Source organism: Petromyzon marinus, chromosome 45 (genome assembly GCF_048934315.1).
Source record: "Petromyzon marinus isolate PM22_M1 ecotype Great Lakes invasive population chromosome 45, UKy_Petmar_22M1.pri1.0, whole genome shotgun sequence".
NCBI classification, from domain to species: Eukaryota; Metazoa; Chordata; class Hyperoartia; order Petromyzontiformes; family Petromyzontidae; genus Petromyzon; species Petromyzon marinus.
In genome coordinates this window covers 11,195,852-11,222,845 of record NC_133711.1, presented here as the reverse complement: position 1 = coordinate 11,222,845, position 26,994 = coordinate 11,195,852, and the positions used below count along the sequence as shown (strand labels likewise).

At 41.0% G+C, this 26,994-nt stretch overlaps 1 protein-coding gene across 6 annotated transcripts in view; it reads right to left on the bottom strand.

The window, feature by feature from the left end:
- The window catches only part of LOC116952036 (protein MTSS 2-like), an 82,391-nt gene extending 58,455 nt beyond the window's left edge, over positions 1-23,936 (bottom strand). For 4 of the 6 annotated variants that reach the window (XM_076074102.1, XM_076074101.1, XM_076074104.1 and 1 more), the window contains exons 1-3: positions 23,353-23,935; positions 17,291-17,352; positions 14,889-14,962 (exon numbers count right to left, since the gene is read on the bottom strand). In XM_076074102.1, coding sequence (XP_075930217.1) covers positions 14,889-14,962; positions 17,291-17,352; positions 23,353-23,424 — 208 coding nt within the window. In that variant the 5' untranslated portion in view covers positions 23,425-23,935. Of the gene's footprint in view, positions 1-14,888; positions 14,963-17,290; positions 17,353-23,352 lie in introns of all 6 variants that reach the window. The other 2 variants (XM_032971022.2, XM_076074100.1) reach the window with 1 other exon arrangement.
- Positions 23,937-26,994: the final 3,058 nt, after the last annotated feature.

Here is a 26,994-nt window from a genome sequence, read left to right as displayed (position 1 = left end):
TTTAACATTGTTTTTTTAAATAGCCAATTGTTTTCAGTGCAAGGGCACCAGGGCAGGTATCATACCTTTTACCTCTAATTTAGAGGTTTGACATTTTTTTAATACAAACATGACCCTGCTGTATGCGTGGGAGGCTCAACATTACAAAGATCTCTTGAAACAAAGCTTAAATTCCCACAGCAAGGAATATCGTTTGCAGTCCCACGGCAAGCCATTTGCGCTTCTATTATAGCTATGTTACCGACTTCCTGTAAGTCACATCTGCCGAAACCATCATGGTCTCGTTATGAAAAGACCACCCACAGTTCAAACCCAAATCCAATAAATGACCCTCTATCCATTCAGGTACCTTGGAAAAAGCAATAATTTATTTCCATAAGCTTTCACCTCATTAAGGAGAGCATTGATTGAATTTGAAGAACAGTCTTGTTGAACAAGCATTTAACGAGTAATTCTTGCCTCTAGCAAGATAACAAAATAAGGGTTGCTTGGTCACCTGTATGTTGGTCACGGGAACACATCTGAGAGGAAGATGCTCAGTCATTGGCTACACTTAAAAAAAATGGAGCACTCACTTTTCTCAGTGGGAAGATATCATCATCTACAATAATTGTTTATTAATCTCTGAATGAAGACCTCACAAACCATTACATTCTTCATTGTCCTTAGATGCCACAATTTAGCTAATTTCTGCATATGTTATTGCGCCATCTCCGGTACATATACTTCAATGAATGTACACAATTTCCAAACATGCACACACCAGGGAGAAGCGCCTTAATGTAAGAGACACTTAAAAGTATATGTTAAACGGGTGAACTTTTTCTTAACTGACAAACATGCATGGCTTCTTTGCAAACTCCCAGTGGGACCCATTATGACACTGCTGACACAACATTCTACTTTAAGGCTGCAATTAGCCATGCCTGTCACCACAGCAGCACAGAAGTCTTTAAAGTCTTGGCATTGCCACCATGTCTGGACTCCATGTCTGGACTGCATGTCTGGCCTGTCTGGGAACTATTCGCTTCTCGTGCGATCCACGGGCACTCAAAATTTAGGTGAGGCTTGCTTTCGCGCAATCCACTATGGATCTCACCAAGATTATGGTGGCAAATAAAAAAAGAATAAATAATGTTTAAGAGCAACACTGCAACAGAATACGTCAGTACATTAGGGAAATCGTTACATTTAAATGAGCAGGTGATTAGGTTCCTTGCTTCAGGACGGACCGATGACTTTCAAGAACATTTATGACCAATCACGTGCTCCTGCACTGTGTTCTGCCACCAGGTCTATGATGGTACATGGTTGGTTTGCACGAGGAATTTAACAGATTTGTCACCCAGACAGATTTTTTTAATTTCTCTTATGGTTGTCCAAATTAAGCATGACTTGTACATTGCACAAGCGGTGGCTGCACGGCAGCAGCCAGGACAGAGATTATTCAAAGAAGATGTTCCAAGAGCTTCAGGAACAAAAAAAAGTATTAAAATAGCTTTAAACGACCCTGGTGATGGTCCAAGACAGCTGTTCATTCTCAGACCCAGCATTTCAGCCGAGCTTGACATGCCAAAAAGAGGTTGGGCATTTAACCTGTCATTTTACAGGGACCTTTTATATTTACATGTCTATTGAAATATTTGACTATTCAAATAAAGCAATGCAATTAAGCACCACACATATAAGAAATCATCCATAGAGGCAGGCACACACATGCACTAACACACCTAAGGGAAAATATATTCATATCAATTAATCTGATAAAAAGGGTTATTTTTATATCAAATAAGGTACTATCAAACTGTAATTAGTAGCTGAGTTAAAAACCATTACTTAAAAATGCTAAACGTTTCAGCATAAGCATGCTCGACAATATAGAAAGTTGGGTGCACTGCACCAATTTAATTTCACTCTTATGTGGACATCAAGAGTTAATGATTTAGCTGAGTCCGTACCCCCAGCAGCGACACAATAACATCGACTCGTGTGTTATACATCGCTGCGATTGCATCTGCCAAGTCCAAGCACCTGCAACAAAGTGGCCCGATGCCAAATGAGATCACGGCTGATGCGTGTGGATGCCAGTGAGATCCTGAGCTGCCACTGGCCAAAACTATGCGGCGACCCCCCCCCCCCCGCCTCATACCGTGACGCCATGCGATTATCAAAAATGTCACAATGCAGTGGTGGGCGGCGTGCAAAAAGAGCCATTTCCCCCACCCACCGATTTGGTTTTCTAGAGTGAAGATTGGTCCCGGTGAATTGTGGTTGGTGAGGGGCTCAAACACTAAAATAAATCGCAACAACACGTCGGCGGTAGGACACTTGTCTTCGGCCAGCTTTCTTGACCCAACAGGCTACACAATTCAACTAAGACACCTAGGTAAAGGGCTATTACATATGGCAACAAAAGTCATGTACCTGTAACATGCTGAGTAAAAATAAGGTCAGTTTTCCCATGTTGCATTTAGCATTTTATATGCAATTAATGAAAATTCCATTGAGATTCAGCAGTATACATTTACTTCGAGTTTGTTTTCCCACACAGATTTTATTAATAAAATGAGTTGATAATGATGTAATAAAATGTCCCAATAAAACAATATAATCTTAGTGTTATAATAAAAACACAATGTTGCACAATGACGTTTAAAATAAGGTTCGTGAGGAAATTAAAAGTTAAGAGATACACACACACACAAACAAATCCACCTATTATTATGAAATGGATCTGGCACAATATTGGGTATTTGAAAATGGTTAAGTGGATAAGCAGCAGTGGAGCCAATAAGATAAATTACCAGGCCAAATAATTTTTTGTTACCACGTTCACATAAACTACATATTGTAATATTTCAAATGGCATGTCATTTGTTGAAATTGGGGCACCGTTTTTAGAAGTTCTCTAGACAACACACATACAAATTAGCCACGTATTATAGCGGTATAGTTTAGACATCACTACTTGGAACTACAAAATGCACAAAACAGGGTTGAGTTTAAATGACCTTTTAATACATTGATCAGTGCGATTTGCATATCAACGAATCCCAGGAGCGCGTTTGAACAAAGCCAACATTGGACCAGGTTACATCAGCAGGATGTGGCCTGTTAAACAAATGTGACCGAGTAAGCCAATAGTTATACAAAAATTGGCTGAAGACTGCAGCAGCTGGGCTTTTCACGATGACAGCTAAAGTGTGGTCATGTGAAGGCCTTGTCACATGGGCATGTTCAAATATGCTCAATGGCACACCAGCAATTAACCACACGTGGCTACACCACTGCTGACTAACTCTCATACATGCAGCGAGCTGTGACCGGGTACTCGTTTACATATTATGGCCTCTAAAACTAGTCTATTTTCTAAATAGTAGATTCATGAATTTACTAATTGTTCGAATTAATTTGTAGGATTACATATGAAGTAAAAATATACATTTCCCTCTCTGTGTTATTTATTTACTCTAACACTTTATTGTGCCAGGACACAGTATAATACCAACATAAAACACCATGCAAGACAGTACATGAAGATAACAGCATGTAGCACAAATAATATTTTAGCACATATGATGCAACTCTTGGGAAAGCGTGGGTGGTGCAAACAGAAGGTTGTGCTTCATTATATAATGTACAGAAAAAGGTGTGTATGTTATGCTACACACAAGAATGAGTATGCACCATTTTACAAGTGCAATCAATTTTAACACATGGCCAACAGGCTATAACTGAGCACTATAAGGGCCACCTATGGAAATCAAAGAAATCTACAGCATGGTGTAGCATGCACACATGATTTTGCAAAGCTTTATAGAGGCAGAGCATGGTGGCTAGCAAACATCATCATGGTCATGGCTGCCAGGTATAGGAGACACCACTGCAAATAGAATTCTGGCCTTTCTACAGATGTTTTGTGTTATCCCCTCTTAGGAGTGTGTGTGGGTTCCCTAGGCTTATTTCCACATTCTAAAGAAAATACTCATGAAAGAGGATTCAGACTAGGTCAAAACCTTCCTGGTTAAACATAAGACTATGAGTAATAAAAAAACACTCAAAAATCCATATGAAGGACAAACGTAATGACAAGAATACAAAGAGATTCAAACACAGGAGTAAGTTTTATTCAAGTGTGCAAATTTCTACATTCGTGCTCTCCGAATATGGATGACTCAAAGCACACTTACCTTGCCACGCTGAACAAGAAAAATATTACTCTCGGTAACTATGCACCAACGGACAAATTCAAAATACGGTTAATGATGGTTTATTTGTTTCCCCTCTCCATGGCAGCTTAAACAACAACACTGCAAGTGGAAGTGTTGAGACCATATGCCAGCTATACCATAACAGGAAAACCACAAGAGAACCAAAAACGGTTTAGTCATCCATCACGACCACATTGCATATCTTACACAAGGCCCACAGACACCATTTTTATGGACACGTCATGCCATGTAGTGCTGATAGCACAATTTGAAATAAAATAAAAGTCGGAGGGTTAAAGCAAATGTTTGCCATGCATTGTGAATAAGAGGCCTGAAACGAAGCAACTACCAAAAGTGCATGTAGTTCTGTAACACCATTATAGAGCCGTTATCTGACATTTATGTGATATTACCACTCATTGCGATTGTATCCAGAGGGGAAAATCTTTATCTTATCGCATGCTATCGATATTCCAAACAGAATACAATTAGAATGTTATATATAGAATATAAATTGCACAGATGGTTAAAATATGTTCTTAAAATAAACAGAAAAGTGATTATTTAAATAAATCAGTTATAAATTATTAACGAGGGATTACTTTTATATAGGAAACGAACCACGCTTGCCTCAATGAAAAGCCATTTTAAGAACATGTTCTACAGCACATTGCGCTTAATTGCAACATAATAGGAAACATTCCTATTTTTGCACCAGACGTCCTATATTAAACGTGCAAACCCTCTCCAGTGCTTTCGCGTGCATTTGTATACGTTTATATACTGTATGTACAGGTTCCAGACATTCCAGCAGACTCAGGATATGCAATGTTGCCAAAGCATGCAATATGATGTGAACACCTGTTTCACAGTGGGGTTTTATTTAGCTTAATTCCTTAATATTAATGTGCAATGTTTAGAAACAAAGCACTTTTGTCCTGTGCACCAGGATTATTTCCTCTACAGACCGAAGACAAATGCATTAATCTCTGGCTTCATATCAACACATGGCCTGACATTATCATCTTTGCTCAAAAGTGGGGAACAAGTTTACCATAAACACAAATAGAGAATGATTAGTTTGGCCCATGTCCATATAAATAACCCTTAATTTAAAAGTAAATGTAGTCAATTAACATGTGAAGTCCAATGAAAAGTATAAATAATTGCCAGAACAAGGAATAACAGTTTTTGGCAATAATGGTGTAGGTAAGCGGGCTTTTAGAGTACCATAACTGCCAGCTCTTACCCATAACATCATAGGGTATTTTACATCCACTTTACAAAAAATGCACTTTTATAATTTGACAAAGCAGATGTGGGAACTGAATTAATACTTGTCCAAGAGTGAGTCTAGACCAGTTGCACCATTGCCATATGGGTAGGCAGCCAGAGGCAGAAGCAACAGCACCAAAGCTGTGGCGCATTCCATTACGTGAGAGGGGTGTGCGCACAAGAAATCACGTTTCCCAGCGGAAGGGGTAACCCTAGAAAGCCCAATGGAAAAACCCGCACGGTTTTCCTGGGCAAGCTGCCGACCGGAACTGCCACACCCAGGCATGTCTGGTTTGCTCATAACACCGCACCAAAGCAAGTCGGCAGCCGCGCTCACTGGGTGCTCTTGCCAATGGGAGGGGAATAAAGTACGGCCATATAATGCGCTTCTGTGTCATCAGAATTATGTTTTGCGACTGGCATATACGTTTCACGATGTTTACTTTAAAATAATCACAACTCGTTAATGCTGTGTGCGCGTACAATGCAAGCCAAGAAATATAGAAGAGTGTTTAAAAGTGGACCCCAACATGATGTCACGTTTGCTCGTGTAGTTGCAGGCTTAGCTTTGATGTAGCTCAAAGGGGGATAAAAAGCTTCTGGATTGCTGTAAAATTATCCTGGGAAATTTCAAAGATTTTGCCCAATGGCTTTGAGTTCAGCTATAGGATGAGTGGGGAGTCGACCGATTCCATTTTAATTAAACCCCTGAGCTAAACACCAAAATAAAGTAAAAATATATATTGGAAGGCATTCCTGTGGATGGACAGCAGTTGTTATGAAAGGCTTCTAGGCTTTTATTATTTAAAGAGTAGAACAATATATAATAAGTAATGTATTAATGTTACAAATACAGGTTTTCAAGTGTTTGCTCTCAATTATATAAAAAAACAAGAATGAGCAATTGGATATGGGCCAAAATTAGCAGTGAGAGCCTTTTCAATAACAGGGTCATGGAGTGATCAAGGAATTCAAGTCTGAAATCAATTGTTACAAACTTATGAACTACAACAAATCATTTTTTACGTGTAAAATGCTTGCAGATGCGAGGGCAATCCAACTCCAAAAAAAATTCCACAGAAACACTGCAATTTGTGTTTTTAATTAAGGCTATCCTTAAAATCCCAATTTCAGTATTTAACAGCATTGCAGCCATTTTTACAACCTTGAAAAATCAATATAAACCATTTGGATAAGCAGCAAACGTTAACAGCCCATTGTACAGAAAAAAAAGCTGACAGGAATTGTAGCTACTAGTTCTGAAAAGATAAACATCGAACTGAAAAGCTACCCAGGCAAAAATTCATGAGACTCAAGCACCATTTGTTGTGAGCATGCAACTCTTGTCAGAAACAATTCACATTTACATTCAATTCTACCCACCACCGTGGGAGATTAATGAAGTTAGGGAGTCTTAGGAGAACTTGGTAGAAATCTCAAAGACAGGCTGCTGTAAGGTAAGGTGTATTATTTGTGGTTAATTGTACACACCTGTAGAGTGCTGCAATCTGTGCTGCAACTGGCGCACAGTTTGAATTAATTTTAGAAAACAAGGGTTTGCATGCCTTTGGAGCAGATAAGGTTAAACCTCTTCAATTAACGTCTACTTACTAAGCAAGCAGAGGGACCTGCATTTGTGAGCCGTGTCTATTTGTGCTGTGGGGGAAGGGAAATCGCACATTTGAATCAATCACGGTGCTCAAACAGCGCGCGACTCGCTCCAAAGGCTCACACAATTCAACGTGGTTTGGAGAAGAGCGCTGTAGCCCGGAGCCATACAGCTTCAGCTGTAAAATGTCCTTTGCCTCCATTTTCCGAGAAGCAGGCACGACACCCAATGCTCTACACCTTGTGAATCATGTGCACTTCACATTCAGAAAAAAAACTAAATCTGAAGCTGCTGCTGATGATCATTGGCCATGCAGCTCTCTGCCAATTGCCAATTGTGAGAAAAGCTGTTGTTGGTGCAAACAGACACTCCATTGATATAATATTTTGCAGGCCTCTACACACATGACCATTTACCAAAGCCTCTCACCCTGGCAGCTCCCACACAACCATGAAGTGAGAAGGAACTGTTCCTAATTAAGCACTGTGTCCTTGATGGGACTTTCTATCCGCTAAAGTGTGCACGTAAATAACTCAATGTAGTTATTCACACCGTCGTGTGCCAGCGCTGGGGCTAAATTTGTCTGCAAAATCACGGACAATTACCCAGTTTTCTGGGGAGAAAGGGCATCGGCCATTCATGTGAATTAGAGGGACACAGCTCGAATGAATGATGAGCCTCCACAAAAGAATACAACCAACACAGAAGTCGCTATTTTGCATCGCACTCCCAGGTTCCCAGTAGAATAGGGGGCTTGCTGCGGTGCTTAAATTGAAGCAGGATGTACAGTGCTTGCAGTATCCAGCGGCTGTATAAAGTAATTTTCACCACTCACAGCAGCCATAAAGGACATTCGTCCCCCCTCCCCACAAAAACAACCTAATTAAGAAATGCGTTTGGTAGCTCTTCCTTTTTGATACAAAAAAGCCAAAGTAAAAAGTAGTAACTCATCAAAGATTAGACATCCCAGATGACAAAACTGGATTTATTTTATTCAGTGGAGATGTGCCTTAACAAGCTGGCCAATGGTTACTATAGCGACGCAAGGACTTAATTGTTTGCGGACATATACCCAAGTGTGATAGCTGTATCGCAGCCTACTTCCTCCGTACAACAATCTGCCACTGTTTTCCTCAACAAATGCCTTATTTATTTTACATTTAAAACAATGATAAAAATATATCAAGCTGGAAGGTAGCATTGTAGAGCACTTATCCAACATTCAGACTGGTGAGTTTATACCCAGTCTACGGATGACTCAGCCCATCATCCATATAGGGCAATTAATTGGGCACTGCTATTTGAAAGTTAATATTAGTCGTCTTTGTAGAGAGATTGATGCCAAAGTAACATGGAATTTCAGCAAATGGTTTGTGACCAGCAATAAAGGTAATTATCATTCATTGCTCATTTTAATTAATTTGACTGGCTCTTGTTATTAAGAGTTTTCCAATTTATTGCAAACAGTAAGGCATCCATTCTGAATGACCATTACTGTACTGTTTTTCTTCAGTTTGGCCAAGAGAAACCATCATGGCCCACCAAAGAGCATGCCATACTCTCATGGTTATAGATGTAATCACATGGAGATTACTCGAATTTAAGGTGCTCTAAACAAGGTGCTCAAGAGTCTTGTTAGCATCTTGTGCTTTGATTAAATGCCACAACGTGCCATCAACCCATGGCACGCTACATTCCCCCCTGTGGACTCAACATCAGTATGCAGTTTAGAGATTAAATCTCAAGAGCACAGCGGAAATTATGAAAACGAAAATGTCCATCACTCAATTACCCGTAATGGGCACGCCTGACATCAGAGTGAGGTGCCGTAACCGTCAGCTCAAGAGCACTTCCATAATTTGAGGGCGTAGAAACAATGGCTTCTGCTCCCACATGAGCAGATCTGCAATCTGTTTTTCATATAGCAACAGTCTTGTACCAATGTAAACTTATATTCTCAAAACAAAGAACTCACATTTGCCATTAACACTGCCTAAGGAATAATACAGAACAGACTAACATTTCAGAAAATTACCATCTTTCAAGGTAGATATCAGGAAGACTGACGGACTTATAGTTGGAGATGGCACTTTATACTGCAGTGCCTTCAAATGTTGAAGAAACCTTACATATAAACACTGTTTATGTACTGTCGTGGAGGATTATGGGTGCTAAAATAAATGCATTTCGACCAAGACGCAGGCACACAATGGCCTACTTTTGGGAATTACTTCATGGGAACTTTTAACGTCCACTTTGAAGTAGACGGCGTCTATTTATATGGATAATGCACCCGCAGTAAAAAGTCAGGGCAGTCTCTACAACACGCGGCGGACACACTATCAATAGACCTTGTCACCACCGCATATAGGCCTTCTGAATGAATTCTACCAGGTCAGCGTGTGCTTGCTGGAAGACATTATAATGAAAAATTGGTCCAAAATGCCAAAAAGCCGATGAGCGAAATATACATTTTAAATGGAAAGGGACAATTGTCCGTTTAACGCGTAGGCTTTCGCGACCAGTATTATTCATAATAAAGGTTTTTGGGTTAGATCGCGTTATTTATGAATGTGTTGTAACCCTCCACCACCCGACATGGCCAATCAGCAAAAAAGTGTCACGTAGACAAATAGTTCACTACTTTAGCCCACCGGTGTGTTGAAGAGTGAATCCACAACTGTAAATGTTGTGGATTCACTGTAAATGTTGTGGATTCACTCTTCGACACACCGGTGGGCTAAAGTAGTGAACTATTTGTCTTTTGTCAACATGACACTTTTTTGCTGATTGGCCGTGTCGGGTGTTGGAGGGTTACGACACATTAATAAATAACGTGATCTAACCCAAAAACCTTTATTATGAAGACTATTGTCCATTCATTTATTTTATGGACATATAAACTGAGTTTCAATTACTGTCATTGTCAAAAATGTTACCCTATAATAGTCAAATCTATTTTTGGTAAAAAAAACAGGATTAAGGAAAAAATACATTATCGCCAAAACATCCAAGCAGGACCTTCTTAAAAATCTGTATAAATATTCAACAAGACATCTTTAAAAGATAAATAAATAATCATACATTATAATTTTTTTCATTATGTGCCTTTTAATAAATTTTAAAGCCTCCTTATAGAAACCATACCATCACCATAATCAGAATTTGCAAATTACACTCTCCTGGTCTCTCATGTTCTCACCTGGTAAAACAAATAAACTTAATTTGATTATTTGGTCCACAAAATATCATCTTAAACGAGTACCGTTTTTTTATATTCTTGGTTCTTTCGGTAAAGTCACGTAGAAGGGAAACAATAAAATAATACAAATATAAAACAATACAATTCTCACGACGTTTCGACTGCAACACAAACAATCATCATCAGGTGTGAAAACCACAACAAGAACATTTGAAAAAAAGCTTTAAATCAAAATTTGAGTACGGTTTTGTTAGGTTTTAATAGTAGTTGTCCTGTGAGACATTGGCACTGACCATGGGAAAGTGGAATGTCTACCCCAACTCAGCATTGTAAATTTGCTTTCCTGCTGCTAGTTTGAGCATGGATAAACTTTTATCATTTATTAAAAAAATATTCTCGATTATTATATGCTCATCTTGCCAAGCCAAGCGGCAGCCACTTCATCAGCAGTGTGGAGAGCCCTGTCGACAATGTGCAAGTCAGTCTGTCGCTGCCAACATCCACAAAGACAGTTGTAACGTTGGCCCCAGGTGTGCAGATTGGCTGCACATGGACCCTGACCGGTACCAAATCTGCTGCACAGCATCCATGACAGGTGTGGCAGTTCGAAGCCAGTTTGACCAAGTGGGATCAGCGATGAGGAAGTGGTTCTCAATGGCTTTGGTGGACCGGTCCTCTCACTACATCGATGCCACGAACGAGTTACAGTGTGGCATGTTGGTCAACATGGGGTGGCTCGATGATGAGTGGGCTCGTGCAGGGTTGAAGATATCAAGATTTAGTAGGAGTCTTGTATTTGCATAAATCTTCACCATCTTGGCCGCTCCTTCCTCATGCCAAATGTGAGGAGGCGCCATATTACACAGCACCAGCAGCCAAGGTAGTTGAATGGGTCATAGCTACATCCCTGTGATGGTGCGCAAAATTGACGTTGGATGTCAACCAGCTTTGTGTGTGAAAGGCAGAAGGCGACAACAGCTGTGTGAAGCGTCATATAATATAATCAATACGAATAAATAATGCCACATTTTCACAATGACAATTTATGTTTAAAAAAAACCTCCAAAACAAATGTACACGTTCTGTCAATGTTAATTGAATTTCTACTTTCCTGTTACCTAATGGCTGGTTGTTTTGCTTTAGTTATCCACTTTGGCAGGTTTTAAGCCTCTCGATTAAAAAGCAGCGTCTCATTCTGTTAATGCTCACACTGCACTCAGTAATAACATGGTAAAATACGGACAAAGCTGGATTCGTGTGAGGTCACACAATGTAAAGTCGAAACTTTAACAAATTAAAACACCCCACGCCACCCAAAGGATCAACCTTCATTCTGCAATGGTCAACAAAAAGTGATCTCACCGTTTTTTTTTACAGAGTACAGACATCAGAAGTTTCCAGTGAAGTAAGTGAAAACATAAAGGTTGTTCAAGACACCATACAAGTGACTTTCACTGTAATATAAATCCTGTTGATGTGAAGGTCTCATAAAATCTGGAACAGATCATTTTTGCCTTTCACAAGGACTGAAAGTTTGAACCTAGAACATGTGCTGTTAACTATTAAATTAGAACAAGGGCCAAGTCTCTTCACTGCTCGATCATTTTGCATTTCTACATGTTTTGTAAACTAATGTTCAATTGGATACAATACTTAATTACATTGTCTCTACATTAGCGTTTTTCACAAGTTGTACTTGTGTTTTAAACTGTCAGTCTTGTCTATATGGTATGCAGCGTATACATTTCACAAACATTTCATGATTCACCACTGCCATGACTGTAGGATTTCCATCTGCACAGGGTCTGCACCTAAATGAGCAATGATCCACATTTGGCTCTGTAGAGATTTTCACTAAACTTATTTTTACAAAATTAGTAACATTCATTTACAGTATTTGACTGCTATTAATCTCCAAATAAGTCAGTTCATTGAGCTGTGTGGGCAAGTCGCTGCTGAAAAAGGTCTATATAGCTCAGTGGGCCTCACCTGGTAAAATAAAAAGTTTATTTTAGTAATGTATGGTGGAGCGGCGGCACAGCGATTAGCACATTGCACTATGATGACAGTAACCTGAGTATGATTCCTGGCCATGTCGAACATTAGTGGGGAGTGATATCTAAACCTGTCTTGACCCCACTTTCACCAAACTACGACTAAAATAATGTGGGGAGGCCTTCATCAAGCAGTGAACTGTTAAAATGCTGTACATATTATATTACATTTTTGGTGACATTCATACAATGTAATTTGTCCCAAATCTCACTGCAATATAAACACTTTCTCCATGGGCCCTCACCTACTCTTAAAGGGTTGATTGAATGAACACACATGGTGGCAGTGGGCAAGTGGTGCCTAACTGTAGACTCACTATTTCCATAGCTAACATCAAATTTAAAATTGTATTAACTGGGCGGGTCGGTTTCTACTCTGACTGCTAACACAAACCCAATGGAAATATCACATTTCAAGAAATTGATTGGGCTTACATCCAACAATGAAAGCGTCTCACGTTAAGTTTTTTTTTACAAGGCAGCATTTATAGTCTCATCAGCCATTGCAAAGTCCCACTAGTTGAGTGTACACAACATAGATATACACTTGTGCATGTACACAGTTTATGATATAATTTTACTGACAGAATATACTTTACTTTGAGTTAAAGCTTCCAGAAAAGTATTCTGGTTTTCCAGTTTGTTAAACATTTCATATGTTTACATTAATGGGAGCAAAATATGCTGTTTATACGAAGGAAAAAAAATTCTGGGGCATTTAAGTATTGGATTAGAAAAATAATTAACCTTACACACACTTGGTTGCGATAGTTACATTTACAAAAGCCAAAACAGCTTTTTTAAACAAGGTGAGAGTCCTTCAAAATGTAATATTTATTTTTAATGATGTAAATATAGGTTTATTTTCCTATTTTATTTCATTTTACAAATAAAGGGTGGCACACGAGTACAGAAAGCAGCCAGTATTTAACTTTCTCCTTCTCCTCTGCCGGAATTGTTTTTTCTCTGTACCATAGTTCAGTCATAACTCCTGAACCTTTTCTCCACATTGACATATAAAACTCCCTCCCATTCCTGAGCAACCCCCATTCTCATAGTACAAATGCAAAACGATCCCAATACAAAGTGCTCTGAGCCATGGTGATATTTAGACAAATTCTAAACCCTAACAGTACTGTATTGTGCTCTTACAAATTATTTAACGTAACCTCCATTATCTACTCAACCCTCTCGGCACCAGTTCTCCCTCATAAAAAAAGACTTGTAAAATAGAATCATGGCCTGAATGAGGACCTAACTTTGTTATAAATAAAGGTGATCGATCTACCTATCTCAACATTACAAGGCAACTCCAGGAGTAAAACCGTAGAGACTCTAAACAAAGTAGTTCAGTGATGCGCATGTCAACTGCAAGCTCTACTGCAGCACTAATGATGGATAAACTAGCCTTGTGAACGCAGGATCAAGCACAGTGTGGGAAAGACCCCAATCTGCAAGCTTGTGCCATGGCTATCCATTAAAACTGAATAATTACAGACATCATGGCAACTTCTCAGGTTCATGCCCTCTCTATTATCACAAAAGCTGCCACTTTCAATCTATGCACCGCATACATGTTGACTTTGCTATCAGTACTGTAGACCAGACAAAGCGCTGATGACATTTCAAAAAGAACGAGACATCAATTACTGCATGGGTGTACTAATGAATGTGTCAAAGTTCACAAAGGTTTATCATTTTTGAGTGTAGACATATAATAAACATTTCGGTTAGCTTTGCGAATTAACAAATCACCTGGAATATGCCTGATCCTGTCAGACCAAAGAAGCTAAGCAGATGTGTTTAGGCTGGACATTGCTTGGATGAGTGACCACCATGCCCAAAAAGGTGTAGTAGGCAGTGTGCAAAAGACAGCAGTGCATAATAAACCATTGTTGTTCTCTACTCCTCCCACGAACCCACAGACTCGCATGGAGAAAAAAATAATAACAATAAAATTAAAATAAAGTGAATAAAAAATAATACAAATATCACGACGCTTCAATCGCAACACAAGCAATCGTCATCAGGAGATTGCTTGTGTAGCGATCGAAACGTCGTGATATTTTTATTATTTACTTTATTATCATTTTTATTATTTTATTGTCATTATTTTTTTCTATCTACGTAACTTTACAGAAAGAACCATAGAATATGAATTCCTGCAGTCACGAAAGTTTTAAGTCAAAATTCGCATGTACAAGTATGATAAATTAACCCCACTTCCCACATGGTGTGAGGTAGCCCTCATCCAGCAATGGATTGACAAACTGTACAAGTACATATAGGTTAGCTTTACACTGCTGAATCCACCACCCTGATATTGATCCAACACCGACATATTAGAGAACAGGTTACACTTGCGGTGTCTACTGATATTCTACTACCAAATACACGTCCTTTGTCTCAGTTTAATACTCCTGTCACTGTCTGAAGTAGCCCTTCGACCACACCAACCCCAAGGCACGCACTTACAGCGTCGGCAACACAGCAGGGTGGCGCAAAGGCCATGTCCGCGTCATACAAACGCGCCTCACCTCGGGTGTTGGTCGCCATGTCTGCCACCTTTTGAAACGCATCAAGAAACGCCACCACCGCCACCGTCGTCGTCCTAAATCACAGCAACAACCGCGATAAAAAAAGGAAGGTTCTCTTTCTGCCACTCACAAATTTTGCATGAAGGCAGTGCACCCACTGTCCAATCAAAGTCCTAAACGCAGCAACACAACAGTATCAAGCATATTCCAACATCATAGAGAAAAACTTCACTCGAGAATGTTTGTAAAATGATCACGTGTAGGATTTTAGCAACAAAAAAGAGTCTACAGGAAATGTGCATTGCAACGTTTTGTACAACGCATGGCAACACAAGGATTCCAACATGCAGCAGCATGCACCAAAGTAACACAATAAGAACATGTGGTACCGTGCTGCGTAAAAAATGGTTTCTTTATCAATGGTATTGCACTGAACTAACCGATCAGCCAGCACTGGGAAGGATAGTCAAAAGAAGCAAAGGTTGTGGGGTCATCAACCATTGGTACAAATATTGTATTAGGAGAGTGAACCGAAACTCTTTATATAGGGGCATATGATCCTTATGGCGGTACACCGGGGCACCAAATAATACAAAATGGCCGAGGCAATTAAAATTTTTATTTCTGGGACACTAATTTTTCCAGGGGTGTACTTAACTCCTGGACTGGGGTACTAATCAATGCGAAATCAGCGCTACTCCGCGATGTCCAAACGCAGCGAGGACAAATGCGCTGAAATCCTGAATGCTCGTATGCACCATAGTGCATCGTTTACAGCTCGTCGAGATGAGTCGATTGCCACATCGCCAACCATCAACAGACTAAAAATTACTGCATCACGGATATTATGTGAGAGCCGGGGTACTATGGTACCTTGGGGTACCGCCATAAGGTTCATATATGTAACAATGAAAAAGTACAACGTTGTGCCCACTTTATTGTTTGCTGTTCTCTGTTTGTCTACTGAACTGCCACACACATCCTTGTCCGATTGCACAACTGCCAGGATATGCATGCATAGCATGCAAGCAAAAAGCTTTTTTAAAAGTGATGCATTGAGTGAACATGATATTAACTGTAAGAATTCTTCATGCTAAAAAGTTACACGTGTGATCTGGCATTTACAGATGCCAACGCTGCACTCTGATGCACTGTTTCTACAGGCTCAAAAGAAAGCTGTCTCTGGACAATGCATATATTATCAGAGTATGTTTTTTTTGCATTCTGACCACAAGCATTGTGGTTAATGTAGACATGATTCCTTGTAAAAGGTTTCAGCTTGGTGTTTTAACATCTTAACACCTGTTTTGTTACCAGATGAAAGGGGAAAAACCTATTATCATATTTTGGTACTGGCAAAGGAGGTCCCATGATGTTTCTACATCATCGATTTACACCGGTCAAACCTGCCACACTTACCACGTGTGAGATTTGTCAATAATCTCTGCCATTAACATGACTATCATTTAACCCTGGGCTGGAACCTAACTCAGGGCTGATGCAATGTGTATGATTATACACCCTGAGCATCTGTTTGCTCTCTACAAAGGTGCTGACCAAATAAACTGAAAACGTCAGGGCTAAAAATGTCTGATAGGGCACTTTGTACCGTGTAATGTCAATGCATTTCTGACAGACCAAATGTTACGCGATAAGTTGGGTTGTAAAACCTCTCATGCAATTTGTGCTGCATTATGGTATGCAATTTAGCATACTTGGGAATCGATGAAGGGACAGCCACTTAATATAACATGAATCACCACAGTCCACTCCACTTCAGACTTCAACACAGATGACACGACCACACACTGCCTTCTCTCGCACATGTTTGTTCACAGGCACATGGGTGCCAAAGTAATATGAGCTTGGAAAGCGAGGGACATAACAAAGCCACGATGTTCAAAAGCCACTCTTCACATCGATGGCAGGGTACTCAATAGGCATGGCAGGGCTCGGGTTTCAGTGATGCAAGTGACCCAGTGGCTGTGAGGGCCTCACTTGCTACTGGGCTGGGAAACTTGTCAAAAGAAAACCACTTGCCTTTCTGTGTCCAATGTGAGAGGTGCCTCAAAGACTTAATTTTTAAAGGACACTTAACTATTGCCCCAGCTGTACAGAAGCTGCCACAGCAATGGTACCCATCAGTTCAACTACATTTTTTACAAGGCATTCCAGGGTGTTTCCATGAAGTAAAACTTAAATATTGTATAGTAGTGTATTTTAAAAGCCTACAGAGGCTAAGTCATAGTTTATTGCTGTGGCCGATACAGTAATTTGCTTCACTACACTTCACATTAAGTTCTACTAAATTTGCTGCCATGCATCACTTGGAAGATTTCTTTCCCATTTGGTACTCATAAGCGCAGCTAAATCATAAAGGGTGCATATGCGCTCTTACTCACCTCAACTGTGAGTTCAGCTTTGTGGCTTTGTTGACGAAATCTTCCCAAACTGGGTAGCTGCCCTGTTTTGAACAAAACATACAGAAGAATAAAATAATTGTTAGGCATATGGATAATGGCTTGAAGGGCACAGCACTGTAACTATTTCGTAACGATCTGCGGTTTTGCTGACAGATCTGGTTTCACCGGAAGGCACCTGGAGTTCACACAGAACTACCTCGATAAACCCACGTATTGTGAGAACACCTTTGTGAAGAATATGACAATGGTCTTTTGCCAGTAGTTGTGCAATATAGCAGTCAGTTGCATAGTGTAATCTATAAACCTCTTTTATTGAAACTACTATGAATTTGCCTATGAATAAATCACCTGGAATGTGCCCGACGTGGTCACATCTTAAGTCAGTTAGGGTGATCACCATATATAACATAGGTGTTAAAGGCACATTGTCGGCAGCATAGGGCAGTACAGCAGAATGTTGTAAAAGTGTACACTGCCTAAGATGTCTGATTAATATTTGTTTTTCCATCAAGTAAAATGCATGCCCATAAAATGTATGGGCATAAATATTCAGTTCAGCATAAAAAAATAAAACAGTTCCATATAACTTCCTTGAATGTGTTTTTTTTTATCAAGGCTCAAGAAAATGGCCAGAACATTGAACTGTTCATGTTTCCATAACCTCCAATGGGTAAAGAAAGTGGAGGGGGGGGGGCTACATTGTGAGTCCTGGAAACTCGCAACCACGAAAACACTCACGGGGTTTACCCAACAATAAATTACTCCTACAATGAAGTATTCTTGGTCATGTTTCCAACAACGTATGGCCTCAGAGGCACTGCCATGGTGCTAACAGATTTATTTATCAGTAGCGGAGCCCTGAATTTATTAAAAATGTGAATCTATATAAAGAAGACGCAAGGCAAAAACCAAACAGCTATAACTTTGCAGATACACACCTAGGCTGTGTCTCAGACTGTCTGGCATTAGTTGGAAGCTGTATTCATAGTAAAAAAAACTATAAAATCAGTCTGGGGCACTCCAGTGATGTCACTGCGATTCACTCCTACATTGTTAAAATCACTGTATTGACAACAAAACTTGATGACCAATATTTTAATGTCTCTGCTCGTAAATTATTCCAACTGAAGTAGGACGGCTCAGAATAGACAACGCTTTAAAGAACACGTCTAATGCCACAGCATATACAAGCAGGCTATTAAGAAGCATGATTATATTCTGTTCAGAAACTAAAGATATGTTTCTTCAACATGGGAGTGGCAGCTAATTTGTTAGTCATGACAGAATCAGCCTGACCACCAGACTTTGGCATTTACAAATCAGTCGGAGAGGCCCCAAAACATTACTTATAGAAATCCAGAATGGAATACGCAAGTGAATCAAGCCTTCATAATTAGAGGCAGGAAACATAGTTTTGTGATCGTCAGCCAATTAAAATTAGAAATGTGAGATACAGATAATTACACACTTCAACATGTGCTTCAGCTTACTGATTTGTTATGCGTTTTACAAAAACTTTGCAGTCGGCCAATTTTATAATATTTGGAAGTGGGAATGCAAGCACACCTGAATTAAAAACAATATTGTGCTATTGTAATTTAGATCACCATGGTTATGTCCTGAGATGAATGACATATGCCTGCAATTGCATGCCACTTGAGCCTTAGCCGCTCTCTATTGTTAACAGACAACACGATATGAGACGTAGGCTTTCGCGACCAATATTATCCATGACTTCTGTAAGTAAAAATGCATTGGTCGTTAAACCCGCCACCACCCAACACATCCAATTAGTAAGGTTTGTCACATAAACCTTACTAATTGGCTGCATCGGGTGGTGGCGCGGGTTTAATGACACATTTATATTTATGCGATCTAAACAATAAAACCTCTATTAAGAACACAACACTAAAAAGAATGCAATGCCTCAATCCCGTACGAATCAATAGAGCTGAATGCAAATGATATTCAGCCAATCCCAGCTGCTAATAGTAGCGCGAAGAGACCAATCAATGTTGCCACTTCCGGAAGGCTTAACGATAAGCAATGAAAATGGCTCAGTGTCAGGGTTAGTGCCCTTACTGGTAGCAGCCACATAATGCTGATTTCGTGTCAATAAATCATACTAGCAGATGTAGTAGTATTAGCTATGAATGGACCCCTTTATTTAAACCCACGTGACAGCAGATTGAGATATCACCTTTTCAGGGAAACGTGGGTTTAATAATGTGGACTGTGAAGACAAGGCAAGGGTCTTAAATCAGTAAGTACGTGCTTATGTGACTCGTTTAAGCGGTAAAAAGAGCATTATAAAACAAGGCAAATTAATATGGTTTGTATATTTATATGGACAGCAATTGCATGGGGGATCAGTCTGCAGCAATATGATGCTGGTAAGATAGGTTCAATTCCTGACTAAAAAAACACGAGTGGCCACTGATATCTTAATCTGGCCAACATTCCGTCCAGGTAGTTTTCAGGTAAAATAAGTATCCAGTGTAGGTTGTAGGTAAAAGCACCGTGGCGACAAAGGTGGCATTGTGTGGTGCCAGCCGCACCAATGGCTCCACTCCCCTAGAGTATTATACTGCACTTCAAAGCTATTTTAATATAGAATTTTAACCCAAAAGTCTACCTTGAACGGACAGGCATTCCTTATCTTTGTTTTATAAAAAATAAGTGGATTGATCATGGCTGATGGCAAAGATCATAAAGGTGGGCTTGTTTATATAATATATTGTTAAGCATGACCACATCAATACACCATTGAACCACACCAGTATAGTATACAGTGAGGGAAAAAAGTATTTGATCCCCTGCTGTTTTTGTACGTTTGCCCACTTACAAAGAAATGATCAGTCTATAATTTTAATGGTAGGTTTATTTGAACAGCGAGAGACAGAATAACAACAAAAAAATCCAGAAAAACGCATGTCAAAAATGTTATCAATTGATTTGCATTTTAATGAGGGAAATAAGTATTTGACCCCTCTGCAAAACATGACTTAATACTTGGTGGCAAAACTCTTGTTGGCAATCACAGAGGTCAGACGTTTCTTGTAGTTGGCCACCAGGTTTGCACACATCTCAGGAGGGATTTTGTCCAACTCCTCTTTGCAGATCTTCTCCAAGTCATTAAGGTTTCGAGGCTGACGTTTGGCAACTCGAATCTTCAGCTCCCTCCACAGATTTTCTATGGGATTAAGGTCTGGAGACTGGCTAGGCCACTCCAGGACCTTAATGTGCTTCTTCTTGAGCCACTCCTTTGTTGCCTTGGCCGTGTGTTTTGGTTCATTGTCATGCTGGAATACCCATCCACGACCCATTTTCAATGCCCTGGCTGAGGGAAGGAGGTTCTTACCCAAGATTTGACGGTACATGGCCCCGTCCATCGTCCCTTTTATGCGGGGAAGTTGTCCTGTCCCCTTAGCAGAAAAACACCCCAAAGCATAATGTTTCCACTTCCATGTTTGACGGTGGGGATGGTGTTCTTGGGGTCATAGGCAGCATTCCTCCTCCTCCAAACACGGCGAGTTGAGTTGATGCCAAAGAGCTCCATTTTGGTCTCATCTGACCACAACACTTTCACCCAGTTGTCCTCTGAATCATTCAGATGTTCATTGGCAAACTCCAGACGGGCATGTATATGTGCTTTCGTGAGCAGGGGGACCTTGCGAGCGCTGCAGGATTTCAGTCCTTCATGGCGTAGTGTGTTACCAATTGTTTTCTTGGTGACTATGGTCCCAGCTGCCTTGAGATCATTGACAAGATCCTCCCGTGTAGTTTTGGGCTGATTCCTCACCGTTCTCATGATCATTGCAACTCCACGAGGTGAGATCTTGCATGGAGCCCCAGGCCGAGGGAGATTGACAGTTCTTTTGTGTTTCTTCCATTTGCGAATAATCGCACCAACTGTTGTCACCTTCTCACCAAGCTGCTTGGCAATGGTCTTGTAGCCCATTCCAGCCTTGTGTAGGTCTACAATCTTGTCCCTGACATCCTTGGAGAGCTTTTTGGTCTTGGCCATGGTGGAGAGTTTGGAATTTGATTGATTGATTGCTTCTGTGGACAGGTGTCTTTTATACAGGTAACAAGATGAGATTAGGAGCACTCCCTTTAAGAGTGTGCTCCTAATCTCAGCTCGTTACCTGTTTAAAAGACACCTGGGAGCCTGAAATCTTTCTGATTGAGAGGTCAAATACTTATTTCCCTCATTAAAATGCAAAACATGCGTTTTTTTCTGGATTTTTTTGTTGTTATTCTGTCTCTCACTGTTCAAATAAACCTACCATTAAAATTATAGACTGATCTTTGTCAGTGGGCAAACGTACAAAATCAGCAGGGGATCAAATACTTTTTCCCTCACTGTATCGATATCCAAACCGATATCCACTACCCGTATACATTCCACAATGTGGGCACAGCTGGGAGTGGACACCATTTTAAAGTTAAAACAAATCAAACTGGTTGTAAATGTCAACAACAGATTATGGCCAAACCATCAATAATTACTTGCGTTGTGATCGCCTGTGGCCTCATAAAACAACACCGACCGTCAGTTCTGGAACAAACTAACCCCGAATGTTTTTTCCCCTAACGAGCACAACTCCAGGGCAATATCTGGGGACTTACGCCAGTGTTAATATTACACGAAGGATACAGTGAACTTTAATTAAGCAAATTGGACCAAATTATTCTTCATTAAAGTGGTCTTTGGATAAAAAAGGTCCTCGGAGGGACACCACTGACTATTATTACATCTGCTCCCAAAATTAAACAAAGTTAACGCTAAAGCCAAAAAATCTTAACATACAAAATCCGAAACAAAGGCTGTTGTTGTTACGTTTGAATACATTAGATAATATTTCAGCTAAGTGTTGAAAATGAGCCCTCTTAAATGTATCCTGGGAAAAATATGTCCTTAGCACTAACATTGTCAACATATCCACTCACAAAAACCGCCAATGTCCATTTAAATCGGTGAATACTATATTTAATCCGAGGGCTGTGAAGTCAATAAAACAACACCGTGTTTAAATACAATAACATCTGGGTACATTTCAATACAAAAACATTTTCCTTTACAAGAAATGGCTATATACATTTGGCCTAAAGCAAGTGCCAAAACCTTAGACCTTACAATCTGATTCACCGTTGCCTCGAATAGGGTGGTGTACAAGCTACTCAGGAGAAAAAAAAGCTTAAATACAACGTAGAATTGATAAAGCATAATTAAAGCATAAAAGTTATTTGATTTTAGTGGCCAAAGCAGGCCCAAATTCTTGGTCTCAGGCTGTATAATCCAAGGCAGGGCCATATACTACCATCTTTACTATTGCACTGTAACAGTCGTAAAAACCCCCATGGCATTTAAGCAAATTGCCATCCCCTTGGTTCACGGTTATAAAATAAACTTTCATTAAATTAACAAAGTGGCCAAGATTTGGGCCTGAAACTGTGGCCGATGGCCAATGTGCCCAAAATGTAAACTATTTTTTTCTATTGCTTCTAGTTCAGCCACACATTCCATTTAAATTAGAAACTAAGCAATACGTTTAGATAACTCACTGTGGCCTTCATATCAAATCCAAACAGGACAAAAATAAACCATAATTAATGAAACTGTGCCAGAATTATCCCTCTAGATGTGGCCTGAGGCCAAGATGAATAACTAAAAAGAACTAGAACACCAATACTGTCTGCTCCGTTACCTTTGCTTCAGGCGCAGCGACAGTCCATTTAAATTTTAAAACAAGACTTTTACAATATGCACCGTGACGTCCACATCAAATGTAAACGCTAAAAAATAAACCTTGATTCGTCAAGTGTTCTTTAAAAAAAAGGGAGCCTTCAAAAAAACGTGGCGTGGAGCCAACACGTGAGCCCTCACGGCGACCACCACCTTCGGTTCCATCAAAACATTTGCACTGTACCCATTCTAAAGCAACAAAAACAAATAACACCTTAAATTAAACATAACCGTGGGTGTTCCTTGCGATTATTTCGTTGAGTTTTAAGCCGTTGAAATGATAGGGACCGACCTTCATGTCGTTGATGACGGCTTGGAAGAGACCCTCCAGCGCGCCGCACTGCTTCTCGATGAGCGTCTCCATAGCCCGTTATCTCAGCTCCGTTTTCGATTCAAGTAATGAGAAATAAAGAAAACGAAAATCCCCACACGTCTTCCTTCGCCAGTTGTATCGTGCTCCTGCGGTGTAATTGCTGCGGTTTTATTTGAGATGTTTTTGTTTTCGCGATTGATGCCGCGCGGCAACTTGAGGGTAGCCGCTGGCCGTTGTGGCCGCTCTACGGCCAACACTGAACAACCCCCCCCCACCACCCCAACCTCTCTCAATCCTCTCACAAAAATAAAAAGAAATGCGTCGGTTTAATTGTAAACACCGGCGACGTTCCTAATGTAACGCCAGCATGTCTGTTGTGTTTTTTTTTTGTTCTCCCCAGGTTAATGTTGAGGCAATTAATCCGTGTGTAAACGCGGCGACGAATGCGTCGCTGTGCGGAGAAACCGCGCGCTTTCTGACGCCAGACGCCGCGCTCGCGCGACCGCCCCCTCGTCCAACGCGAGCCGGGGTCACGTGGTGCGCCCTGGGCTGGACTGCCCCCCCCTCCATCACCCTTCCCCCGCAATCGGCCAACCCCCCCTCCACCTGCGCACCCTACCCCCTTGGGTTAACCCACGCCCCCTCAATCGCCTCGCTTCACCAATCGGACGCTATGCTCACGAATCACGTGATCATAAAACCCAACCCCCCCCTACCCCACCTTTCTCCAAAGAGTATTTCTTCCCCTTCTTTACGCAGCAATATAATCCACGCATCTTGCTATAACCTCACTCCACCAATCGGACGCTGTGCGTTAGGATCACGTGGTTCAAATAAACCACGCCTGCCACCCCTCCCTCCTCCCTCGCTCCGCCTATCAACATTTAAGCCACGCCTATTAAATCCGTCGTTCCACCAATCGAACGCCAGAATATAGGATTACGTGAGTCACGTGCCCCAAGCCTCTTCCCACCCCCATCCCCCGAATTCCAACGCAAGCCACGCCTCTCTCCTCCTCACTCCACCAATCGAACAACGCGCTCCCGGGTCCCGTGACCCGCACACTGGGTCCCGCCTTTTCAACTCAATGCGGGGGGGGGGGGGCTTTTAAATCACGTGGTCTGGGAGCCCCCACCCCTTCGACCCACCCCCCCACCACAACTTCGCCCGCAACCCCCCCCCACCCACTTTGTGTCACGTGGTCCATAAAAGGCGGAATCGCAAGAGGCTCCACCCCCCTGCGCCACCCCTCCACTCCCCAGTAAAGTGACGTCATGGCTCAATACGTCAACCTTAAGGCGTGGGGTTCTTAGGTTTCTCTAACACGTGTGTACAAGTGTATACGAGGTTGGTCCGTGGCTTGTCATGGGAATAAGGGACCATCCATAAATGACGTCACGCACCTAGGGGGGGGCAGATATTTGTAACGATGCGTGACGAGGGGGGGGGTTGAGAAATGTGACGTCACATCAAAATGTGCAACTTTAAATATAGACAACACGTTCTAGTTAATGAAATATACTTTTTAATAAATGTTTTCTTCTAAAACATCAGAGTGCAGCGCCACATTAAATACGCACTACAATGACAATAGTTTAGAGCGATTTGAAGCTTTTTTTTGGGGGGGGGGGGCAGAGCTTTGTGACGTCATATTTGAGAGGGGGGGGTCTGACTTTTTGTGACGCCGTGTAACGAGGGGGGGGGGGGTCAAAAATCGTCCAAAATCGCGTGACATTTATGGACGGCCCCTAAGACTAATGATAAGTTATTAAAGTAGGTGTTATTTTTTTTACATAACACTGCTGGGAGTAAATTATTTAATTATACTGCGTCGGCAGTGATGCAGAAACAAATAACCAAAATCTCAACACATGCGTCAATCCCACTGCCCGAGAGGGAAACAATAGGTGACGTTTCGGGTAATGATCCTGCTCCACATAACCCTTCATGGCACGTAAATGTGGTGTGCAAATTGCGTTTTTAATTTCAGTCACACATTGGCTAGCGGACTGCTGCCTGTCCATTGTATCCATTGATGGAATTGTGGTGTCTGAAACAAAATGACTGCAATGCAGTTCTTTTGAATGAGTAGTTTCGCCTAATGCACAAGGCTAACAGCTTTTGTACGTGCAAGGCATATCTGTGTGTTAAATATACAGTAATTAGCCTGCACCCATTGTTCTGTTGTGATGGGTTTTCTCAGTTTAGATATATGTATTCCATTCTGAAAGGCACGCAAAGAGAACCAACTCCAGCCTCAAATTGCAATTCTGCATCGTGACAATATATCGAATCGTTACCTAGAAAATCGGCAGCATTTGTTTTATGGGCGGCACGGTGGCTAGGAGATTTTAACTACCTCGCATGCTATACAGGAGGTTGTGGGTTCGATCCCGATTTTGACGCCTGCTGTATATTTAGAGTTTGCGTGTCTATCTCCCCGTGGTCGAGTGGATTTTCTCCGGGTACTCCGGTTTTTCCCTCCACATTTAGAACCAAGCCTTTCCAATATTTGGCTGCTATAAATTTCCACATAGGCTCAGTGGGTCTTGGTGAAATAAAATACAAAATAGTAAAGATATTATTAAAATATATTTTCCGTTACGGTCGAGTAACACGCTCAGTGTAAAAGACTCGCAGGGGAGTTGGTGAGTGACCACATACACCCTCGTGCAGGGAGAATTAAATGTGCATTAGTGAAGACTGCCCGGACACAAATCATAAACCGCAACTCCCATCGTGAACATCATAAACCCACAGACAGGGTTACATAAAGCACTCTACGCCCGTCTCAAAGCCCATGTCACGTGCAGTAAATGTATATTCTTGAGTGATTGTTTAGAATGTTCACATTTTATGTTGAGTATCAATTTTATGGCGCCTTGAGTGGTCAGAAAGGCGCCACCGAGTACGTAAACAAAAATAAAATTGTCTTGACTTAAAAAAGGGGGGATTGTAAGATGCACACTCTCCCAATTATCTTGAGTGAAATTTGGAGTGTGCGTCTTATAATCCGTTGCATTTTTGAAAAAATCCAGAGCATACGGTAATTGTCCAGTACCCGCATCCAAGTTCTTGGAAAAAAAAGGATATTCTGTACTGTATCAAAAATTACTGGAAAAGACGAGTACAGTACCGTAATGAACTTTGAATAGAGGTACATGCGGTGGAAATGTAATAGAGTGTAACGGTCGGTGATGCAACCCGGAGATTCGGAGTAAGGCATTGGCAATTCGTCATTGTAGATATAATAAAGAGGAGACAATAGGGCAGGGGTCGGCAACCAAAATAACAAGTAATTTTCGAATTCGGTAAAAAAGCAACGTGCAAAGTGGGTGAGTATGAGACGGTGTGGTCGTTAATAAATACATTAAGTCACAAAGCAGTCCTTAAAGAGCCGCATGCGGCTCCAGAACCGCAGGGTTGCCGACCTCTGGCACGAGAGTCTGCCTGCATTTGAATCAAAGCTGCTGAAATTATGCACTCCCAAAAGGCTGGCTGATGGTTCGACGAATATTTGAAAGGTACGTGTTATTTGTTTTAATCAGAGGAGGAGGTTTTTTGATGGGTGCGACATGTGGTGCAGGGTGGAGGAGGGCAGATGATTGAGACTGGCATTCA